At 34.7% G+C, this 25,764-nt stretch overlaps 1 protein-coding gene across 3 annotated transcripts in view; it reads right to left on the reverse strand.

The window, feature by feature from the left end:
• The window catches only part of LOC126829842 (uncharacterized), a 32,985-nt gene extending 7,744 nt beyond the window's left edge, over positions 1-25,241 (reverse strand). The window contains exons 1-13 of one of the 3 annotated variants that reach the window (XM_050559982.2): positions 24,428-25,234; positions 22,912-23,256; positions 21,734-22,117; positions 21,011-21,298; positions 20,143-20,517; positions 19,327-19,473; positions 18,580-18,598; positions 17,981-18,042; positions 17,682-17,759; positions 16,429-16,512; positions 15,840-15,920; positions 14,999-15,055; positions 13,284-14,669 (exon numbers count right to left, since the gene is read on the reverse strand). In XM_050559982.2, the coding sequence (XP_050415939.2) occupies positions 15,000-15,055; positions 15,840-15,920; positions 16,429-16,512; positions 17,682-17,759; positions 17,981-18,042; positions 18,580-18,598; positions 19,327-19,473; positions 20,143-20,517; positions 21,011-21,298; positions 21,734-22,117; positions 22,912-23,256; positions 24,428-24,482 (1,974 nt within the window). In that variant the 5' untranslated portion in view covers positions 24,483-25,234 and the 3' untranslated portion in view covers positions 13,284-14,669; position 14,999. Of the gene's footprint in view, positions 1-429; positions 514-13,283; positions 14,670-14,998; positions 15,056-15,839; positions 15,921-16,428; positions 16,513-17,681; positions 17,760-17,980; positions 18,043-18,579; positions 18,599-19,326; positions 19,474-20,142; positions 20,518-21,010; positions 21,299-21,733; positions 22,118-22,911; positions 23,257-24,427 lie in introns of those variants that run through there. The other 2 variants (XM_056103047.1, XM_056103046.1) reach the window with 2 other exon arrangements.
• Positions 25,242-25,764: the final 523 nt, after the last annotated feature.

A 25,764-nucleotide genomic window follows, 5' to 3' on the forward strand; every position in this document is an offset into this window, starting at 1 on the left:
TGCTTTCAACGTGTAAGACTTTGGCTGATATTGAGTTAGAGACTTAGCTACTTTAACTTATCCAGGCAATAATCAACTCTCGATTGCATAGATTAGAATAGTTCAGCCATATTTTGATTTAAGCTAAAAATGGAGGAGCGAGACGTCTAATTTGAATGAAATTTTCAAATTATTCATTTTACATTATCTATTTTCGAACTATTATAGCAAGAATGGTTAGCTCTTTATCTAAATCTTACATAATGTATCTTTAAGCTATATCTAGCCAAAACTTCAATATGTTCAGGGTAACATTTGCTAAATGATACAATGATTGTAAAGGTTCCAATCGGTTGGGTATTAGGACGATGACACAGTTCTTAAGGGCTAAGAACATATTTTCAAAACTAATTAGAATGCGATTTACAGTATAGAAATCACTTATGTTACCCATTTGATTATTATCTCTGTGATCAACTTTATCTGGTGTAGGATCATCATCAGCACTAATATACAGATCATTCTCCATTATTTCTGATAAATAAACAACAACAAAATATAGATCATTATTTCTTATAAATAAACAACAACAAAATATAGATCATTATTTCTGATAAATAAACAACAACAAAATATAGATCATTATTTCTGGTAAATAAAGAAATGGACCAGGAACAGAGCAGCATGTCAGCGACGCCGTCTAGGAATTGTGACGTCATATTTCCTATTTGGTGTGGTTGCATTTGTAATTCTTTAACTGGTTAGGACGTATCTTTAAATGTTATTCTGACATTCCACATTAATGACAGCCTCACTTGTGATTGAATATATCGCATCTTAAATAGTATGATTAATAGGAGCAACAAATACAAATGTTTCTTGATTACAGTTTTATATTGAGCTCCGATACATAGGATACAAGGATAGCTTATAATAAAGTCATTCTCTCTATTCCTCAACCCAGATGTTGACACTTGGACCTCAACGGTCTCCCCTAATGAATTTCTACATGGTGTTATCTCTTTCAAATCTTCATAGCTAATATTTTGAGAATGGAGAATAATTAACCAAGGCCATAATATTATTATACATATGTGTTCTTTAGCACAAATCCCCAAACCATTTACTACACGTCACACATAGTGTGATGTTGGGTGTATCCTTAAAGGTCAGTCATCATGTACAGAGGCTTTTATATTACAGCTATGAAACAGATTGTGTCAGAATATTTCAATTTTAACTGATTACCATGTTGGTTATTTTGTCTACCTCGCACTCCTCCACGAACCACGCCTACTCCAAGAATAGGAATAGAACAATAGAACAATAACGTACCTATTCCTATCCCTTAAAATAACGAAGCCAGAACTTCGAGTATTTTGTTTTATGAATAGTTAATGAAATATTTATTTCTTTTTACCCATATTCTGTTGTCGTTTCATCTGTTGTTTATTTTGTATAACTTGTCTATTGCCATATAACTGGTCGACTGTAAATACATGTAATATAGATTGACTGATTACAATATGACCATATTATACACTGAACATAATAACATTTAAAGTGGAAATAACACTTCGGTGATTTCCGGCAATCTCCGGTGAACTACGTCAGTTTGTAAGAAAATCTACTGTTCATTAAATAAGAAATGAAATGTAATGGTGTTAATCGTTACATATTTCTACACTGACTGGATCAAGGAAGCTGTGTCAACGCCATACAGTGTGCAATAGGGAGATAATGTCTAGACAGCGACGCTGCGGCCTAATCTTATTTCAAATTCCAACTGCCAAAGGTTCTTTATTGTGTATACTGATGCGGGAGCTGGGTTTTTCGCCCCATCCGACCGACCAGACACTGTCCTTGTTCAGCTCCCACCGCTGACAAGGAGAATCCGCGTCGGAAAATACCTTGAGCGGACCCGAGACCTCCTGGTTAGAAAGCCAACGTCTTACTCACAGAGTCAACGCGGGTCCCCAGTCATTAAATCAGTAAAGAGCGAAATAATGTGAATTATGCTATACTTACTGTCGTCTTGGGCTGGCTCAAACGTGGGATTCTTATGTTCGATACTGCTCGGGGTATTTTGCCTGAAACACAAGAAAGTACCACTTTTATGTCACAGTTAGAGACATTAATCTGAAAGCAAATATGACTAACATTTATGGCAAGGTTTAGGACCATGTCAATATAAAGATTTGTGTTCTAGTTAGTTGTATTCATGCTTTATAAAGATTTATAGTTTAGTCCTCTGTAATCATGTTTTATAAAGATGTATAGTTTAGTCCCCTGTAATCATGTTTTATAAGGATTGATGGGTTAGTTAGCTGTATGCATACGTTATAAAGATTAATGGGTTAGTTAGCTGTATTCGTGTTTATAAAGTTGTCTTGTTTAGTTGGCTGTATTCATGCTTTATAAAGATTTATGTGTTAGTTAGCTGTATTCATGTTTTATAAGATTTATAGGTTAGTTATGCTTTTTAAATATGTTATGTTTAGTTATTTGTATTCATGTTTGATAAAATTGTGATGTTTAGTTGGCTGTATTCATGCTTTTTAAAGAATTAACCTAAAGGCAAATAGAAAATAATCAAATTATGGATAAATAAAACTAACCGTGTTGATTCAGAATTCACTGTAAACAGATAAATAAATAAGATACAGTACTAAAATCCTAAATGACAAATTAGTGTAATAGCACATGGTCTGTACCCCACGATTTCTGGAATTTGTATTCAGTTGTCTAATTGCAATTTATAGCAGCCATCATATTAGTAAATACTATTACATAAACAGTCAATTTATGGTCACCATTGTTCACGTCAAGCCGCCGATCGCCATTATGGAACGAAATGAAATGACATGCGGTTTAACGTCTTACTATTCTGCCCCGGCTGTGCTAATGAAGATGGATGATTCAATTTACTCAAATTCGTTATCTAACACTTAAAATGTATCATGTAAGATTAGATATGGAGTCGACCCATCACGCTATAATAGGTTTTTAAAAAGATAATGAAAAGGCAATATATTCAAATATTCATTCAAATTACTTCATTCTTAGCGAAGTAATGAATGGGGAAAGTTTTTACAAGAATAGACTAGTCTCCATTTTCACTGCTACCATTGTTAGAATAATAAACAAAGTCTTCATCATCGATTTTTAAATTTGAATTAAATTATTGAATGGCGACCGTATTTCAATCCATTACAAATCACCACCCTTTAAAAATCAATAAACAAAACCTAGTACAAAAGGTATGTTTAAACTGTTTGAATCAATTCTAGATTTCGAAATAAAAAGCCAATAATGGTAATGCAAAATATTCTTAAGTCTAAGTGAATAAAATGATTGATTTCTTCGGTATATAAAATGGAGTAACGAAAGTAGGAACTTACAGTTTTTATTGATGGATCGTCTTCTAACCAAGACTATTATCAAAATAACTAAACCTATCAAAAAAACAGCACCAACTACTCCTCCTGCTATCATGGGAACGTTGACTGGCAACCCATCATTTGATAATATTGGACTATTACTACTGACTGTAAAATGTATCAAATCATAAACTGTTAGTTTAGTTTAGGAAATTATTTATCTAGACTCATTACTTGACATATATGAATACAATGTCTCGTACACCTTTCTTGCATCACCTATAAATAATGAATGAATGAAATCAGGTTTAGCGTCTACTTTTCTGCACCAACCGGGCTAATGAATACGCGATTATGCCATACTATAAAGACAGTTTGCCAGGGCAACAGTTGAATTCCAACTGTCATGAGTTCCAGCGTAGACCGTGGTTTTCGTACAATCTGAGCGGCTAGGCACTGTCCTTGTCAGGCCCCCCATAATGCATCTAAAATATGCATAAGTTACCTGTTACGTGTTTTGGTACGAATCTGCATCATCGATATGAAATTGTCCTGATAATCAGACCTTTAATTTCATTCAATTTACGTGATGTAGGTTATGGGAGTGGTTGTCGATGTGAATGTAAATCGCCAACGACGTCAATGATATAGAAGCAAAAGAAAAATACAAATCCCCGTTACACACCATTGTACAGCTAAAGCTGCTTCATCGTAAAGGTGTTATTATGCTTTTATCTTTTGTATTGTCATCTTAATTTAATTCTTATAACAGTTGGTTAGCTTGAACGAATCTGGATATTTTGATACGTTATTAAAATGTGTTAACAGCAAAAATACCTTTACTAGCAACGGTCGATACGGTTGGTGAAGTCATTTCTGGTAAGGCTGTTATGTGTTGGTAAGAATCTGTACAACCATACGGAGTACATACAGTTACAGTAACAGATAGATCCGCCATCTTATTAATTGTTACATTGCCTGATATAGTGGTAACGTTTTTATTTATTAAAGTACCATATATATTTACTGGTCTGATTCCATGTTCAAATTTTGTAGCAACTGATATTTCAGCCATGTCAGAACTATTTTGTTGTTGTTGATACCACGTGGTGTTATATACGTCTCCACCAATTATAAACGTTGCTTTAATTTCAACTTCTGATCCAAGACGTGCCTCAGAACCATTGGAAACTTCTAGTACCATCGGCGGTGCTGAAAGACGAAAACAGATTATTGTTTCGCGAAGATATCGTATCAATTATCCGACACGGTCATTTTACTTCAGTAGAAATCAAGCTGCAAATTATTTTAAAATTTCCCCAATCCTTTACAGACTTAAATCCGTTCTGTTTCTTAATGACACGAAACTCAGTATCAAATAAAACCTACCTTCTTTGTTGATGTATGTTTCATCTGTTTGATGAACTGAACCTTTAAAATCTTTAATACCATTACTAGCATTACATACATAAGTTCCTTCATTTAATATGGTGTTATTTAAACATAGAGCTGTTCTATCTTCTGTTACCACTCCCTCTAGTTCTCTCACAAACTGCCCATCAATGTAATGTGTCCAGTTATTCATGGTAAAATTAGTAGAGTAGCCGTCAACTACTCGACAAATCAGTTCAACGGCTTCTGATGTATCATTAACAGTGATAGTTAAACTAAGAGGATCTAAAAATACAAATTGAAAATACATGTAAAATATGTGAAGCTAGAAATACAAAGTGACATTGACATTTATATAGGTGAATCCAGAACTACAAAGTGGCATTGACATCTATAAATGTGAATCTAGAAAATACAAAGTGTTATTCAAAATATAACCCATAATGACTTAAATCAAGGATATATATACTCGAGTTATATGATTACTGTCAAAGGCTATATCTGAACAATACTCAGCCCTGTTGGAGTAATTTTGTAAGCGAGGGTTGAAAAATAATGAAAGTATTTTGTAAATCTTTTTTCTTTTCTGCAGCTATTGATATTGCAGTGTCATCGCGCGATGTATTGGGCACTGCATATCTTATAATTAAAAGAATAATACCCGCCACTCGTCACTCCCACCACCCCCATTCCTCTCCCCACCACCATATGTTCCTCCTATTACAACTGTCTTATTAATGCAAGCTTTGTATGTAAACACCACCCACTACGCGTAACGATGCCTTGCCTCGCTCACGAGACTGACTGCAATTCAACACGGTCTACTTACATTGTACTCGAACGTGGACAACACCATTGCTATCACAATCCGGTCCGCTGGTTCCAGTACACACATACATACCAGCATCTCTTCTTGTTATATTGGGCTTAGAGTATATCGGCTGATTATTAATCAATCTACTCTGACTATTGTCTCCAGATATTTCCCATTTGTAGAATATGTTAGTAGTCGGGCTACTAGACCTTGTAGAACAATTTAAGTTAATATCATCTCCTTCGTTTAACTCCAATATTTTAGAAACATCATTCCCATCACCACCACTATAAACATTGTCATCATCATCATCACCACCATCAACACCATTAACAACATCTATATTACCTGTGTTCTTCATGGTATGTATGCTGGTTGTTGTCAGTGTACACGATACTGGAACTTGAAAAGGAAAAGACCCCACATATTGAAAACCTTATTATATATGAGGATGCTATTACAAATTAATATAAAATAATTATATTTTATTTGAAAGATTTATATATGAAATGTTGAGATCAGGATGTTTAAAAAACAAATAATTTTTCAACCATAAAATTCGAAATCAGAAGAATACTTGGGATGGTAAAGAATCGCATATCATCAGAGTTTTTCTTCGTGGTTCATTTACAATTGTATTGAGAAATAATAAGTACAAGTCATATATTGTATTGTTATACAATCAATATGTATTTTGCATGACATCGTAATTGACGACTATTTAATCTTAATTACGGAGTTAATATTCATAAACAGATGCATTCCAAAATTCGAGCCATGATGGTAGTTATTGATTTTGTTGCAGTGAAGCCATGAATTCGATAATCTGTGCCCGGTAAAATTCGGAGAACTATCATCTAGTCACATGCATCAAAGTTTTCGCAGAACAGCAGGATGTTAAACCCCATTTCATTTCATTCCATTTCATATCAGCTTTATGTATCTGACGAAAGCGGATGATGCCTGTTGTTAATCACAATTCAGATGTGGGAAACGACTGGAATTTTTTTATATTGAATTTTAAGATTGGGACACAAGCAAATAACTCCCTCTAAACATTAACATGTACAGAAATAGAACATAATAAAGAATTATGTACACTATATTCAATATAACACAAAACTATAGCTACATTCAAACTCGGAGTTTATCAGAATGATTGAAATATTGTAAACATACCTGTTTTTACAACAATAGGATAGGTGTTACTGTATTCCCAATCGCTATCTCTACAAGTCCAGCGAGTGTTGTTGTCTCTTGTACTGTTTATTGTCTTGATTATCAGGGTTTTTGTTGTTGGGGATGCTTCACAACGATATACAGCACCGTCACCCTTTAGTTTACAAGAGTAAAGTCTCCACCACTTGCTTCGTACAACCATGGCAACATAAGAATCATCTCGATAGAAATCGGCTTGTTTCAGTAGCCATGAACTTGAACACTGTAAACGATACAGACCACCATGCGTAGCACTATCGGGAATTCCGTTTAGTGTAAGCCCTGTCGTAACTAAAATAAAGTTATATATAAGAAAGTATGTTGTCAAGCAATTCCTGACGCGATAATAAAAATTATTATGAAACCAATACTTGTTTTGAACGCACAAACCCGAATTTATTCGTTTTTAGAGCTTAAATGTGTTAACTCACATTAATCAAGCTATAAATATTTGTTCACGACAGTTTTGTTCTCCGTAGGCTCATGATCTTACGTCTTTGGACACTGGCCTAATTATTAAGTCCCATCATGTCAAAATAACGGAATGTTAAACACAATGAAAGTACTTTTATAAAAACAATTTTAGTCAGAACATTAATCAAATCGTCCAATTTTATATTGGTTTCTATTGATCTCACAACGCCATCTTTATTATCTTATGGTAAATATAGTAATACTAATTCAATTATCTTTTTTAGTATAAGCCTTTTCTTCTTTGAAGGTTGTTTTTAGTAATAATAACATGGTAAAAGAATGTATGTTTGAGATATATTGAACGGATTTTCCGATTCATTTGTTTTCACTGTAACAAATACATTGCGCTGCACATCATATATGCAAATATTTTCTGGGATATTTTTTGTATTTGTACTGTTACGGTATATCTGATAGTACATACCACAACTGACTGCTGGTGGTAAATGAGATTAAATGGGTTGATGGTCACAAATCACCACAGAGTTTCTCCATTTTGTTTAATGTTCATTCTCGTTATTCTGCATTGATGACCTATTTCGCATATTTGCGTTGGATTGAGCGTTGGATTGCTACAGAGGGAGCAACATGTGGCAACTTCGGCCTCAAAATATTCACAAAACTCATACATCAAATTAAATACCCATCGATTCCACAACTAAGCTACAACAAAAAATTCGCCTTGCAAGGAAAACTCCAAGTAGAAGTAACCAAACGTGGCTGTTTGTCAGCTATATGTGTACTCCACCATTGAACTTTTGTCATGGTGTCATCATGGTAGCACACTTCAGTGTTAGTTTATTGTGTGTCATGGAATAAGCGGCAAACCGACTGAATATCAAATAGTAACTATAGTAATGGTTAACAGGTTAATTACATCTTATACAAAATACCACATTTCAAAAATAGTTGAATCACTTTGTTATTTTCGAATTAACTATATTGATACACACAGTCGCTGTCTGTGATCAGAGATCGGGGTACATTGACTCTTGACTCTTCATTCGAGATTTCCTTCTGTCTACTGAGTAACGAAATTAAAAGAAATGGGGTTTAATGTCCTACTTTTCTGCACCGACGGGTGTAATGCCCAACTGTCAAAGGTTCTTTTATGTGCACGCCAATGTGTACACGGGACCTCGGGTTTTCATCCCATCCTAAAGACTAGACAGTTGTCCTTGGTAGGCCGTCTGTCCCGCAACCTCCAGGTTGGCAAACCAACATCTTACTCACTGAGCCACCGCGACCCCATAGTGAGTAACAATACGATTGTACGGTATGAAAATATTTACTAATAATACGATGATATGATGAAAGTAATATTTAAATATCTTACCTTCTTGTCTTAAGATCAGTATAAACAGAACTGTTTTTATAATATCACAGATCATTGTATGTATTTACTGGACAATATCTTTCTTTATCCACTGGTTGTTATATTTATTTACTGGACAATCGATGTAACCCTTGTTTTAAACATCAGCTATTAATCCTGTCATGTAAGTTAGACGACAGCGGACTATATTATGTCAATATGGTGAAATATTCATTCTAGTTACTGGTATTACTTCCTGGTACGCGGCTAGACTAACTTGCAGATAATAAATGTTTAAAGTAGCTATGATTCGGGATTTTATCATGCCGACCTTCAGTTGAAAGGGTCGGGGCCTGTCAGGTTGACAAGGAAAGTATGCCAATTTATTGGAATACACATTGGAAGCAGATTTTCAAACAAAACCCATACATAGTTATACCACTGGGTCCAATAGTTGACTCTTCCCCTGCACGATATACAGTAAAAGTGCTTGGCCGCAGCAATTCCTCGATAATTGATCCAGTTGCATTGTACGTGTCTAGGAGAATAATATGGCTCGAATTTGTTGCGTGTGTGGGAGGGGGGCGGTGGTGCGGATTAAAATGCCCATCAATGACTCAAGTATCGTGGTTTCGATCGCAAACATCTTAATGAGTCGGATCATCCGCCTAACTTAATGAATCGGATTAATAGGGTTAAATCGGGTTCCCCGGTTTCCTTCTATTGCCAAGGACCCGCGTGTGTATAAGTTGTGGTCAGAAAAATTACCTTATTTGCGCTGTGTCGACTTTAAATACTATCTGCTAGTATGTAGCATAATATACTCATACTATCTCGTAGTATGTAGTACAATAGCGGATATATAATACTTATTGAGGAAATCATCAATGAAAGCAGTTAGAAACTGACATGCTGACCCCAATATATCATTGTAGCATCCATTGTACATTAAATATAGCTGTATTTATTCAGGCGACTCAATAACACCTATTAAACTACAAAATAATTAACATAATATATCGTACACTTATAAAAACCAATACACTTATTAAGTGGTATTAGGGTCAACCGACCTGTGCTGACCAGCAACACTTGAAAAAAAGATTACTTTGTATACGCGATGTCAGATTGAAACATCAGTTAGAAAACTCTGTTGCTTATAACCTCACAATCCATCCACATGGGGTCTCTCAACTGTTTAGGATTTTTTTTTTATTTATTAGCTGTGGTTGCGAGTATGGTCCAATGTTTTATTTAGTTCAGGAGCTTGGATATTTATATTGATAACTAATTTATACATGACATAATGCATATAATTAAATAGATGCATCCTGGTGAACACGATACGGACGATAGCCATTAAACCAGATGATTCATCTACAGAGAGAGAGAGAGAGAGAGAGAGAGAGAGAGATGATTTAACGTTGATACGACACAAACTGGGGTCATTTCTGGACTTACACATGATACAATATTATTTCAATAATTCGCTGATGCCTATGAGTCTTTAGCCGTGTTTGAGAGGAGGCCGGAGGATCAGGAGATAACCAACGAGGTCGGTCAGACGATCCTATATGTAAAAACATGGGATCGAAACCACGCCACTGGATTTAACGACATATCTAATGACCCAAATCGCACGACTATTTGGCCACAACAACAGCTGTCAGGTTTAACAAATGAAAAACTGAGTCTTGTTTCTTTATTCTTATTTAACAGTAGATAGTGATTTATTACACCACAATTACAGTAATGATGAGTTAACTATCTTGGTATAAATGTATAATGGTTGAATGATAAGCCCCAATAGGGATATAGACATTGACCGTCCAGTACGTGCCTACCGATACACATACAGTTGATGAATTGTCATGTATTTTATACACGGTGAACAGTCCATTTGCTGCATTACACTATTTTGCCTTTACGTTTTTTTAGGACTTGGAATTTTGTCTAATGGTTTGGATTGTTCGCATTTGGCTTTATTTTATGAATTCAGTATGAGGATATTAATTATTTAGATGTGACTGAAATAGACACCTCTATAAATCCGCAGGAAACACCCACTTGGTTGAGTCAGAAATTTATCATTGTTAGCAATAGAAACACTAACTGGATATCAATGACATTTTGTTGGATGGTACGTCAGGAAAAACTTGTTGGAACACCAAAACATATATCATTTAATTATTAAACTTTTAAAAAAAAAATCATATTATTTCTTTACAAGTAAATATTTAAAATGAAAAAGCAAGTATAAGTTTATAGTAGTTTATGTATATAAATAGCTTCATCCGCCCCTTCCCCCCCCCCACCCACCCCCTTCCAAAAAAAGATTAGAAAACAAAATTAAAAACAAGCACATATTATGAGAACGGCCTGAAACCTAATAGTTTGCCCAATCTCCTAAGGACGTGTATAAAACACGTTAATAATTGAGTTAAATCAGTTAAATTAAAAATAATATACTGATATGGGAACATCTAAAAATGGCAATTACGTCATCTTCAGTTTAAACTCCGGATAACTAACGTTTGTATATAGTCATTTAATACGGTACAGATACAGATATACAACCCATCAATAATTAAAAAGTTTCCTTGTTCTTATGTACAGGGCTCTATGATATATAGACATAAAATCGGCGTAATTTTATACAGTCTACGTAAACGGGCTCCAATAACCAAACACTACTTCAGACTGGGGGTTGGATGACCGAATGGTTAGCACGGGCGCGCTGTATCATCAGGCCTGTCATTGAGTCAACTGGCGTGATTTCGAATCCCCGGTTGTAAGTGACAAGCAGTAGGGTCGCCTGTCTAACCTCGTGGGTTTTCCCCGGATCCTCCGGTTTCCTCCCACTGCTAAAGACCCCTACGCACAAGCGAATTATTGAAATAAAATTAAACCATATATTAGTCCCGAAATGATCTAGTTTGTGTTGAGTGGACGTTAAACCCCTTTTCTCTCTCTCTCTCTCGTACATTTGTGTCGTAAATTCTCGCATCATTGGTTGGTTGAAGAGCGTCGTAAGTCGCGTTGTTGAGAACTTTGCCCGAGACAGAAGAGCCGTCACTTGACGTATTAGCTGCACCCAGTTTCATATATTTGGCATTCCAGGGGAGATACAGTGATTAGCCAGCTACATTGCTAGACATATGTTTGTCAGTTGGAGCCTGGATCTAGCCGTGTTACGAACCGATTATAACATTGAATTCTCCAGATCTGATCGATCCATACCATACCTGACAGGAAGAACGAGCCTAAACCCATTATCCAGTTTTGGAAAAATGTCCTGTCAGATTTGGAAGTCACGGTGGAGAGAGAGGGATGGCCTTAACATCCACTCGACACAAACTAGGTCATTTCGGGAATAACTTATGGTTTAATTTTATTTCAACCATTCACTCGCGCGTAGGAGTCTTTAGCAGTGGGAGGAAACCGGAGGACCCGGAGAAAACCCACAAGGTTGGACAGGCGACCCTACTTCTTGTCACGTACAACCGGGGATTCTAAACCATGCCAGTTGACTCAATGATAGGCCTTATGATACAGCATTCTCCCCCCCCCCCCACGAGTCACGGTCGTTCAATGAGAAAGACGTTATCTCCCTAACCCGGAGGTCACGGGTTCTATCCCGGTGTTGGCCGAGAAAATTCATCGTGATTTTTCGGCGTGTTTCCCTCTTGTCAGTGGTGCAGGACGAAGGGTCTGACAAGGACAGCTGTCTAGAGGTTCGGATTATATGAAAAACTAAGTTTCCATCTACACATTGACATGCACGTAAAAGATCCCTTGACAGATGGAATTCGATATAAAAGTAGGCCGTAGTGCCGCTGTCCGGGCACAATGTCCCTCATAGAGCACTGTATGGCGTATGCCCGTCTTCATTAGCATTAGTTCTATGCTGTAGGTTTCGGCACTAACTTCGGCGACCCAACTAACGTGCCGAGAAACGAAATGCATGTCAATATATGCATAAGTGTTTAATCCTGTAACATTTGTTTCCGCTGATCTTAAAGGAGCTAAATGGCTAATATTTGGGATCTAGAAATTGATACAAATGGGTCGCAACGCATATAATAATGTCATGTGAATGTATATAAACTGATTGACATTAAATCGTTTCCGTTTTTACTCTCAATTTCAAATCAGCTACGTTCGGCGAAATACGCCAGTCTCAATCGAATGGCAATCTCTAGCGTCTGGTTATTTCAGTCAACATCGAAAGTATTTATTGCGCATGCTCTCCAAATAAGAATATGATGTCACCGTTTGACATAACTAGTGGAATATGTCTAGCCTCGTTCTTCGAGTCCCTTGTTACAAATGGCGCTGAAACGCATTATGGTACACGATTCTTGTACCATTAATGTTTATTTTGTCTTAAATATTGGATATCAGAGGCCCATCTTTTCCCCTTTAGACCACAACATCAATGTTGATTTAAATTGACAAATAATTCGTGTATTCAATGTCGAAGACTTTAGATGATATTGAGTTAGAGACTTTAATCTTTTAAATGACAAAGAAGCCAACATGACACAATAACCTTATAAAGTTATAGAAAGTGGGTTGGTCGTCAGGAAATCTGATAGAAAATGTAAATTCAATTAGCCTTCGTCTGTTCTAGTAAAAGGATAAGAAAACCGTCCAGGCCCGTAACACTGGGGGGGGGGGCACAAATATTGGAAATAAAATAAAATTGATATAAAATACATTCATTTATATGAAAAGTAATTTAAAATAATTGATATAAAAAGTTATCTAAAAAAATTGATATAAAAAGCTATTTAAAAATTGATATAAAAAGGTATTTAAAAAATTGATTTAAAAAAGTTATCTAAAACATTGATATAATTATAAAATGTTTTAAAAAAATTAATATAAAAACTTATTAACAACACTGATATAGATTTATAAAGTTATTTAAAACATTGATATAAAAGTTCTTTCTTAACAACATTGATATAGATTTCAAAGGTTATTTAAAAATTGATATAAAAAATTATTAACAACATTGATACAGATTTAAAAAGGTATTTAAAAATGTGATATAGATATGAAAAATTATTTTAAAAAATGTAAAAATAAGTGTAAGTTTTATTAATGTATGATCAATGAAATTTTCACAAAATATGATGGCTTTGTATATTCTTGAATCAGAAGTGGTATAAAGTATTTAATGACAGACTTTATGATCGTCCACCCAACCAACTAAAGAGAAACCACGCCACGATGACTCACTCTGTTTAAACATATTTTATTGACAAATATCAAAAGGATTGAGCACAAGTTCCAAAAACTTAGAAAAGCCCTTTCCATACATAGAAATGATAGACATTATTTAATACAAACAAGATTGCGAAATAGTATATACAATAATAAATAATTTATAAGTAATATAAGTAAAGTCAGATGAATTATATCGTAAAGCTCTATATAAAATAAGTGAAGAGGTGATAAAGAGAATATAAAACATTGAAAAATAAAGTTTAATAAATGGGATATAAATGAACTGATGCATGTATAAAATGACAAAAAAAATGGGGGGTGCGGGGAAAAAAATAAGCCTCAGTAACCAGGGAACGTTCTTGAAGATTGTATTGGCTGGTTACTGGTCCAGTATAGATGGTTTGGCAAGAAAAGGCACCAAATCGTTCGAATGGGACGGCGAAATGAGGTAAATCCGCTTACCTTTGGCATGCACATCCATGAAGCCTGGAGTTGAACTTCGGTGAAATAGGTGGACACGCTGCTGTCTAAGCAATGGTTCCCTCATAACACACTGCATGGGATGTGTGACCGTGTGACGTGATAGAATTAAAGCTAAATGTCAAAAGTAGTTTAACATAGTTACATATCTTCCATAGATTTGCATGTAATGACCACTAAAATTATCATGAACAAACACACTGGCTGAGATGTAAATTTTCTATCTGACTATTTGTTCCCCCGGACTGCCGTCAATTTTGTTAAAGATGGCGTGAACAATTTAAAATCTACATAAATAAATTAAACTGAGTTGATCAGATGTGGTATTGGTCTCATATTGGCGTTCTATCTCGTATTTATTCAGTGCGATTCTGTTTATTATCTACAATAAATTATAAAATATATTATAGAGTTCAACTTTCTAATTATAGGATATATAGAGGTCAATTATTTACATCTACGGACCACATTTTGGTGCTCTATCTTGGATTTATCCAGTAGGATTCAGGTGTTTATCACAATGTTTTTAATGCAACGACTGTATCACACCAACTTGTAATAGAGACTCAACTTGCTTCAACTCTATCAGAGATTCTTCCTCCAGATATTGTACTGTTATCATGATATTAAGTCTTGGCGTCTATTCGTTAAATATTACTTAATTTGAATAAATTAATGAATACATTCTATAAATAGAAGATTAATTCTCACCTTAAAATATACGAGTATCTATTTCAGCAGGTATATACAGATCATTCTCAAGTATTTCTAAAACAAAAACAATACAAAACATATTTAATACAGACAGCTGTGACAGTATACTTAGTTATTACTTGTAAAATAAAATAAGTCCACGGAAGGTTGATGGAAGACCTAAAATTATTAGGTAAGGGCCGGACGTTCCAGAAACCAACATGTCTTACGTCAACCGTAGTCAGCTATGTATTATTGGCCGTTAGTTAAATGTTACGTAACATATATTCTGGGCTATACATACCGAAATGTGTGTGTGTGTGTGGGGGGGGGGGGGGTATGGTGGCAAGACGTGGGAATTGAGTGGGGATGCATGAGAGGCAATTGTAGGAATCTGGGAATATGGTTTGGAAGACCTGGGATGAAATTGTCTCCAAAGTTAGTGGTAGTGTATTGGCGAGATGTGGGAATATGATGAAGAAACGTCGAAATCTTAGACTATGATGGGGAGACGGGCGAGAAAATTACCGGAATCAGAGAATATGAGGACCATGGTACGTGGCAAGGGTGCCGTCGCTTGTCTAACCTCTATGGGGTTTCTGGGTTCCTTCCACTACTAAATAATCTGATGTAACCGAATTAATAGGCCCTATGTTAGACCTCCCACCACCAACTGCATCTCCACCCCCCCCCCCCATGTCTATCTGATGAGCAAACATGGATATGCAAGTCTCATCTGCTCTAGGTTGTTATTCTTTTAATCTTCTAAATTACTTTGTAAATGACATTTGTTAAATCTAAATAATTGAATATACATGTAGCTAATACGGAATATCAAACATAAAGAAGGCAAATTTACCCATTTCACCATCCTGTAGTCCGGTTCTACTTGGATTCGTTTCATCTTCAGCGCTGATATATAGGTCGTTCTCCATTATTTCTAGTCAATAAACAGATAAACATGTAATTAATAGTCTTAAAACTGTATTTGATACAGTATATAACTCTATAAGAATAATATCTCTTTGAAAGGTCACAGAGAACGCGCGTACGCAGGAACCGATTGGGACGTCACGGCAGCCATCTTGGTGTTGTGACATCATATCAAAAATCAATATCCACCAATCAAGGCACAATAAAATTGTCGAAAGAACTAACATGCCAAGTTCCATGTAGACCGTACTTAAATTGGTGGAGTTTTAGTCTTTTCGACGAGCGTCTCCCTCTTAGAACAACGACAAGAGTAATAAAATGGCGGCCATTTCCAGGTGCAAAAATGTTCTTAGTATGTATTTGTTACAGCTCGAACTATAACTATAATCTGTTTGAGAGGAATACTCACTATGGGGTCAGTATGTCTGATTTGTATTAAATATTTTAAGATGAAACCCTCTAATGTATCTTTACTGAATATTATTGAGTATGTTTTAGAATATATTATAACATACCCATTTGATTATTATCTCTGTGATCAACTTTATCTGGTGTAGGATCATCATCAGCACTAATATACAGTTCATTCTCTAGTATTTCTGATAAATAAACAACAAAATATAGATCATTATATCATAGAAATAAACAACATCAACAGCAACAAAATATTTAGATCAATATTTCTGAAATCATTTTTTTCTGATAACTAGTCATTATTTCTGATAAATCATTATTTCTGATATATCATTATTCCTGATAACTAAATAAAATATATATCATTATTTCTCATAAATTGTTTGTTTATTATCTTACATAAGTAGATTAAATGCTGTATTTTTGAGTGGCAAATCGGTTTGATCAAAGAAATGATTTGAATTCCAATTTTTTTCCAATTTGTTTTGAATATTCATAATTTTGAGGCGTAAGTCAGTCATTACACCGTTTTAAAAAAAAATACCATATATAGTGGATCTCGCCCTGTCTTTGATAATTTGATAATCTGGTTAAATTTAGCCCTTAGTCACAGAGCAAATATATTGGGAGCCGAAATCTGCCTAGATATGTTAGCGGCTATTCTGCAAGCAATGGTGTCATAGTTCGAGGTCACAGTTTGGGCTAATTACTGACCGATTGAATCGTTGTGTTTTCAGACGTATGATTAGTGTCAGTTGTGTGGCCGTTAAGCTACACGTCAATTTACAATCATATGTGCGAGTTCTTCCACACTGGGATATGGTGCATGCGCTTGACAGTGCGCATAGTAACAAATGGACAGTTTCTTTGAAAAAGATCTTCATCAGAGAATTGTCACATTATAGGTTCTTTTTGGATATATATTATGTAATTAAAACATAAATAACGTTGAAGCCAAGGTTTTCTAAGACAAGAAGTCCGCTACACTGGTAAGCTGATACCGTTGACTTATGAACCTAAGTCTTTTACTAATGCCGTCATTAATTCATAAAAGTGTATAAACTAATGTTTAAGTATGTAGAGAAAAAGGTTAGAAATTATACAGTAGTCATTAATTAACACGTGTGTAAGATGTCATTACTGGTGTAAACACAATAGTCACCGTTTAACACCTAATGACTACTGCCTAATTACTCACAATTTAACTGAGTAATAAACATTATGTATATAAAATGACGACTTTGATCCGTTTCTGTCGTATATTTTCATTTATAAAAGTTATTTGTTGCTAAGTCGACGACATCAACATCACAGTGTTATCTCCCTTAGAATATAACATAAATTCTTGTTTTACCCATAGTCTGATTGTCTCTAATCTGTTGCTGATTTTTCACCAAGTTATCATTACCATATAAAAACTGGTCATTTGTTGCTGAAAGATATAAGTCAACAATTATATTAAAATTCTCCAAATTAAATAAATATAAACCAATAAACTATAGACTAGATGGATGATGTGACATTTTCCCAACATTGATCGATTGTTTTACCCAAAATGCCTAGAATTACTAACAAAAAGTATTGACTAGAAACGATGTATTGACTAGAAACGATAAAAAAAAGCCCCCGTGTTTCATGATATAATAAACTTACGCTGGCCTGGACTTGTGTCATACGTAGGATTCCTGTACCGGAAGCTGTCTGGTTGATTTTGTCTGAAATAAAAGATAAAGCAGTGTATCTGATTAACCAGAATCAAAGTAGACCCAGTATGATTAGATGTCGTCAGATGAATGTATAGACCCAGTATGATTAGATGTCGTCAGATGAATGTATAGACCCAGTATGATTAGATGTCGTCAGATGAATGTATAGACCCAGTATTATTAGATGTCGTCAGATGAATGTATAGACCCAGTATGATTAGATGTCGTCAGATGAATGTATTGCCTATGGTATATGAAATGGGTCCTAATGGCCTATTGTTCTGCTCTGACTGATTTATGAAGACGGATATACGCCATACAGTGTGCTATAGGGGGGAAATTGGCCGGGACAGCGACGCTACGGTCTACTCTTATATCGAATTCCAAATACAAACGGATCTTTTATGTACATGCCAATGTGTATACGCAATTGCAGGGTTTTGCCCAATCCGAACGACTGTACGTTGGTGCTTTCCTGTACTTTCTGTTCTAACGTCTTACTCATTGAATAAATAGTGAATACACAGATAAGATATACAGACTGACCTGGCAGTTCCAGCACTTTCTGTAAAAAAAAGGTGACATTTTGATATCAAAAATCAACAATTGATGGAACGACATAACAAAAACATCTATGATATATTTTAAATTGACTGGACAACTACAGTGACTGGTTTCTATAGGTATTTATAGTTACATATGGACAGCAAGCATTAACCGTATATATTCAGAAAGAATCATTTCCTGGTGGTGTATTAAAATCTATGAAGCAAGACTGGACCCAGGATTATTTGGTCACAATTTTAAAAGATATATGATTCAGTTTTCAAACAGTGTATAATATAGGGAAATGAAATGAAATCAAATGAAATGGGGTTTAACGTCCTACTGTTCTGCTCCTAACCTGGGCTAATGAAGACGGAATATAATATAGGGTATGTTAGTGTTGATATCTATGTGAAAATTCTCAAACAGTACACTCCAAGAAATGTATATATGTTTTGTAACTCACTACCTACACATGTGTCCAACACTGTTTATTGTAAACATAAGATTAAACTATTTTATATGTTTGGAGAGAACTTATATAGGCATTTGCCTGTTGTTCAATCCATTTCAGTTTATTGAATAAAATATTGTTTAAACTAAAATTCTCAAAAATCTCCGGACCTCTGTAGGTTCTGCAAACCTTGAGAAAAAAATATATCTGCCTGCCTCTCCACATCAAAAAGGATTGAGAAAGATTGAGACATTTGCTGTAGTAGATAGATAATAGAGTAAATCTAAACTTACTGTTTTTATTGTTAGATCTTCGTCTAACCAAGACTATTATCAAAACAATTAAACCTATCAGAACAACAGCACCAACTACTCCTCCTGCTATCATGGGAACGTTGACTGGCAACTCTTCATTTGATGATACTAGACTATTACCACTCACTGTAACATGTGCATTTACAAACTGTTAGTTTTCTTAATTTCAAATACAACATTCCTGTAGCTGGAATCAATTATTGTCTATTATTACTAGAATACCTTGTATGGATACAATCCCTGCATATATTAGTTTATGACACTGCAACGTTTCACAACAGAGGAATACACATAGTGATTATGAGGACTATGAAAGTATTGATACAGTTGTAGTTATAGTTAGTGACACTGTAATGATATAAACGATCGGACGAATATCAGCAGTGTAACAGATAAGATTGAAGAAAAGTACAACTTCAACAGTAACTATACTTCAAATTTGAGTTCGTAGCGGAACGTACGCGACACAATTACAATGAAATACTGAATCATCGATATGAAATTGTCCTGATAATCAGACTAAAACATTTAATTTCATTCAATTTACGTGATGTGGGTTATAGGATTTGTAGCAACGACGATAATGATATAGAAGCAAAAGAAAAATACAAATCCCCGTTACACACAATTGTACAGTTAAATAAAACTGCTGCATCGTAAAGCTGTTATTATGCTTTTATCTTTTGTATTTTCATCGTAATTGAATTCCTATAACGGTTAGTTAGCTTGAACAAATTTGGATATTTTGATAGTAAATCAGATATCGTTATTAAAATGTGTGAACAGCAAAAATACCTTTTCCAGGATCGGGCGTTCCTGTTGGTAAAGCTATTTTTGGTGAGACTGTTATGTGTTGGTAAAAATCAGTACAACCATACTCATTACATACAGTTACAGTAACATTTAGATCCACCATCTCACTAATTGTTACTCTGCCGGATATAATTGTAACGTGTTTCGTTATTACAGTACCATATATATTTACTGGTCTGATGGCATGTTCAGATGTTGTATCAACTAATATTTCAGTTATAGTAGAACTGTTTTGTTGTTGTTGATACCACGTGATGTTAAGAACATCTCCGCCAATTATAAAGGTCGTATTAATTTCAACACCTGATCCAGGCTGTGCTTCAGAAGCATTGGAAACGTCTAGTATCATCGGTGGTCCTGAAAAAGAAAAACAGATTATTTTTTCTCGAAGGTATCGTATTTATTATCCGGCACTTAGTTCCAAATTAGTTTAAAATTGCCTCAATACTTAACAGTAAAAACATAATTATTTCTATGTCTTTTGCTCAATAGGTTATCAACTCACTATTATACGATCATAGGTGTCATTCTCACACTTAAAACTCATTTACACAGGAAATAACAACACAATTACCTCCCTTGTTTTGCTATTGATAACAATGGTCAGCCATTTCCTCAACGTTGAAATTTGAAGTTGAAAATTATATTTTTGCCAATTTCTCAGCTGGCAATAGTGAATTATAGGATTAATAGGATTATTCTTTAACAAGGTAGGACTGTTTATAGATACCATCTATTTTAAGGCTTTATTTTAATAAATTTTAAAAATATAACTTAAAAATTTGAAATTTCCGCTTTAAAATCGTTCTGTTTGTTAATGACTAGAAACTTAATATCAAATAAAACCTACCTTCTATGTTGATGTATGTTTTATCTGTTTGGTGAACTGTCCCTTTAAAATCTTTAATACCATTGCTAGCATTACAGACATAAGTTCCTTCATTTAATATGGTGTTATTTAAAACAAGAGCTGCTCTATCTTCGGTTACAACCCCCTCTAGTTCTCTCACAAACTGGCCATCAATGTAATGTGTCCAGTTATTCATGGTAAAATTAGTAGGGTAGCCGTCCACGACTTGACAAATAAGTTCAATGGATTCTGATGTATAGTTCACAGTTATATTCAAACTAAGGGGATCTGAAAACAATTAATAGGAAAAAACTGTTCTGTGTATGATAACAACACCAGGAAGTTAATACCATATGTAGTAAAATATGTTTTGTAATTAAAATAGCTAAAGGTCATTTCGGGACTAAAGTATGCTTCAATTTTGTTTTCAATAATTTGTTTGCTCGTATGTGTCTTAAGCAGTGATAGGAAACCGGCGGACCCGGTGAAAACGCACGTAGTTCTACAGGCGACCCTTATCACGTCCATTCGAAACCACCTGGGAATCGAAACCATGCCACTTGACCCAGCAACAGACCTTATGATGCGCACGTGTTGATGCACGCTTTACACGGAAACACCGCACACTACCTAAAATATTAGAAGCAGTACCGCGGTTTTTTACGCGTAAGCATGCTTTGACACGCTCACAACACTAACTACAATTCAACACGGTCTACTTACATTGTACTCGAATGTAGACAACACCATTCTTATCACAATCTGGCCCGCTTGATCCAGTACACACATACATACCAGCATCTCTTCTTGTTATATTTGGCTTAGAGTATATCGACTGGTTATGAATCTCAATGGTTTGAGTATTGTCTCCAAACATTTTCCATTTGTAGGATATGTTAGTAGTCTGGTTCCTAGAAATGGTAGAACAATTTAAGTTAAGATCATCTCCTTCAATCAACACCAGTTTATTAGAAACATCATCATTATCATGGCCAGCATCACCACTACCATCACCATTATCCTCCTCATCAGCACCATCTTCTTTATTATCACCCGTGTTTTTCATGGTATGTGTAATGATTGTTGTCAGATTACACGATAATGGAACTTGAAAATAAAACAATCACACATATTGAAAACGATATTACAGATTAGGATGATAAGTAACATGCATGATAATTATAATTAATTTGAAAGCTTGCAGTATTCGTTGTAACTATTTATGTATTATTGGTATAGATATTTATTATTATTCAATATCTATTTATTATTGATATAAATACTTATTATTTACTATTTATTTATTATTGATATAAATACTTATTATTTACTATTTATTTATTATTGATAGAAATACTTATTATTTACTATTTATTTATTATTGATATAAATACTTATTATTTACTATTTATTTATTATTGATATAAATACTTATTATTTACTATTTATTTATTATTGATATAAATACTGATTAATACATAACATTACAAAATCAAAAACATTTTAATGGATAAATAACAAGTAAAAATTAAATCTTTTTATAAATTTATTTTGACCAGCTTTAATTGCGGTGATTATATTCAGAAACTTTTGATCATAATTTTTTAACTTAGACATAACTTAAAATACGGACCATGACGACAGCGTATATTCACATAATATATCAGTGTTCTACACGTTTTATGTATCTGGCGAAATAGGAAGATACCTCAACTAATTATACGCTTAGTCACAGATGTCAAGGTTACCCGCATTCGGATACAAGATATGTGGATATTATGATATTCAATAAGCTATCAGAACAAGCGAAATATTTTTATTCTTGGAATAACGGGCACCAAACAGATTACTATATACATAAGGTTTTAAGATATTTTGCTGCATAGCATTGTAGAACCAACCTGTTTTTACAAATATGGTGTAGTTGTTACTGCGTTTCTCATCAATACCTCTACAAGACCAGTGAGTGTTGTTATCTCTGGTGATGTTAATGTTGTTGATGATCAGAGTTATTGATGTTAAGGATGATTCGCAACCATATACGTCATTGTCGTTATCAACAGTACACCGGAAAATACCTGCATCTACCGTTACTTTATAATTAAAATTTCTATTAAATTTGGCTTTTCCCCATAATCCCCATAATCGCCAAAATCTCCTAACTGTTGTGTCTGAACACCGTAATCGATAAACATCTCCATGATTAGCCATGTTGGGAATTCCTTTTATCATCAGCTGGCTTGAAACTGTAATAAAGTAAAGTCAAACACTATATATGCCTGTTGCCCGGCAAATTTTATAAGGAAAATATAACATTTATAAATTTGTAAAATCATATTTATTAAATTTTTGACGCTTAGTTTTTTCAGGGTTTAAGATCTTCGTCTCTTGAGCTGGTGTGGGTTCAGAAGATGGTACACCATGGTCCCTCCAGTATACACCCATTATAAGCTTCTCTCGCTTCTGGGTCACATGTTGTTGACTGTCAGGTACCACATGGAAATTAGTAAAGACATACCTTGGTGTTTACAATAAACCTGCTATCAATAATATTTAAGCAATCCTTTTCTCCCTCGATATAAGCATGATATCTTATTTCCCCTGTCCCACTTCATTTGAACACAGGTCTAATTTGCTTAAGGCCCTATATTTTGGTCCCGAAAATTATATTTACTCACGACAAAAATGTCTGAATTAGTACAAGGTAAACTCCTAAAGTGAACTTATAGGGTGTGATGGCTGTTTTGACCATGTTGTCATTATGGTACCATACAGCGGTTGGTCGTATGTCATGGAATTATGATTCACCTGCATGGATACATAAATTTGGATTTTTATGCATAAATATATAAACACAGATATGTATGAAACACACCTGAACAAAATTCATATTAACTAGAGTAGTATTTAAGCGAGGCGATTAATCGGTTGACTACATCTTATAGTATAAGATTACAACATTTTATATATAGTTGAATAACTTTTCACAAAGGCTTGGTGTACTATATCGATACAAAGAGTCCCTATCTGTGATTAGAGCACGGTGACTATTTTTCTTTTCTGTATAATGACTAACATCATGAAAGGAAATTGGATTACACGTCCTACTTTCTGCCAATACGCATGCAGCTAATAAAGACGGAAATAAAGAGGGAACTCTTGCCCGGACAGCGGCAAAGGTTCTTTTACGTGCACGCTCATGTATACACAAAACATCGGGAGTGCGTCCTATGCCATCGACTAATAGCTGTCCCTGGCTGTCTTTCCGTTCCACACCACTGACAAGGGAAAACCATGCCGGAAATCAGGAGTGATTCACGTCAGCGAGCCACTACGACTTCATAGTGAGTAACAAAACACTTGTACGGTATGAATATATGTACTAAAAATTATGAATCAATAATTTAAATATCTTACCGCCCTGTCTTAAGATCAGTACAAACAGAAATGTTTTTATAATATCACAGATCATTGTAATTATTTACTGATCAATAGATCTACACCTTGTTTTAAACACCAGATATTAATCCCCCGCCGTATAAGTTAAACGACAGCGGACTATATTATGTCAATATGGTGAAATCCTCTCATCCGTGTTAGTGATATTACTTCCTGGTCCAAGGTTCGATTAACTTGATGATATCTCTGGATTTTATCACACCCACCTTTCAGTTGAAAGAGTTGGGGCCTGTCAGGTTTTGGTATACAACGCAATCTGTGGTCATCTCTTGTGCAAACTGGCGTGCATCTAAACGAACTTTTCATCGTTTTACATCGACAAATTCCTCTCCCATTTAGAGATTCCCAACTATGCAGATTTTCAAACAAAACCCCTACATAGTTACACCACTGGGTCCAATAGTTGACGTTTCCCCTAACATTCACAATGTACAGTAATTGTGCTAGGATCCCTCAAGTCCTCAATAATTGATCCAGTTACAATGTACGTGTTGAACTTCCTTTTAAGTTCTTGAGCTTGTCCCATCACTAAGGGGAATAAGACACAAGATCAACCTAATTCAGTACTTTATGTAACCATTATATGGGTCCTTTAATTTGTTGTGTGGTAGGGGTCAGGGGGCAGATTTAAAAGGTCCGTCAATGCCTCCAAACCTATTAAAGAGTAGACTTGCTATCCTAATCTAGTATTGTTTTGCTGGGTTCTCTGGTTTCCTTTCATTGCTAAAGACTCGCGTCAGCATAGTGTTAGTCAGCCAATTACCTAATTTGTGATGTGTCGACTTTAAACACTATCTGCTACTATGTAATACAATAACTAAACCGTCACTATACATGTATATTATAATAATTGAATAGATCGTCAATGAAAACAGCTAGAAACGTAATATACTATAATACATATACATGTTGACCTCAATATCTCATTGTAGCATCCATTGTAATATAAAGTTGTATGTATTCATTCAGGCGACACAATAACACCTTTTAAAATACAAAATAATTAACATAATATATCGCACACTTATAAAAACCAACACACCTATTAGTACAAAGTGGTATTAGAACCAATTCAACGGTGCTGACCAGCAACACTGGTGGAAAAGATTACTGTAGGCACGCGTACATAAGTTCGAAAAAGCTGCTTTTATCACCACGCAATCAAAACGGACCTTGTAATTATTTTTTTTCTGATTTTTCAAATTTGTTATTAGGTGGGGTTGCGACTCATTTATTATGTTTTATTTAACTCTGGTTAAAAGTTCCTACACTTGCCCAGGACATGTCTAATTTGA

This window comes from Patella vulgata, chromosome 8 (assembly GCF_932274485.2).
Source record: "Patella vulgata chromosome 8, xgPatVulg1.2, whole genome shotgun sequence".
Taxonomy (NCBI): domain Eukaryota; kingdom Metazoa; phylum Mollusca; class Gastropoda; family Patellidae; genus Patella; species Patella vulgata.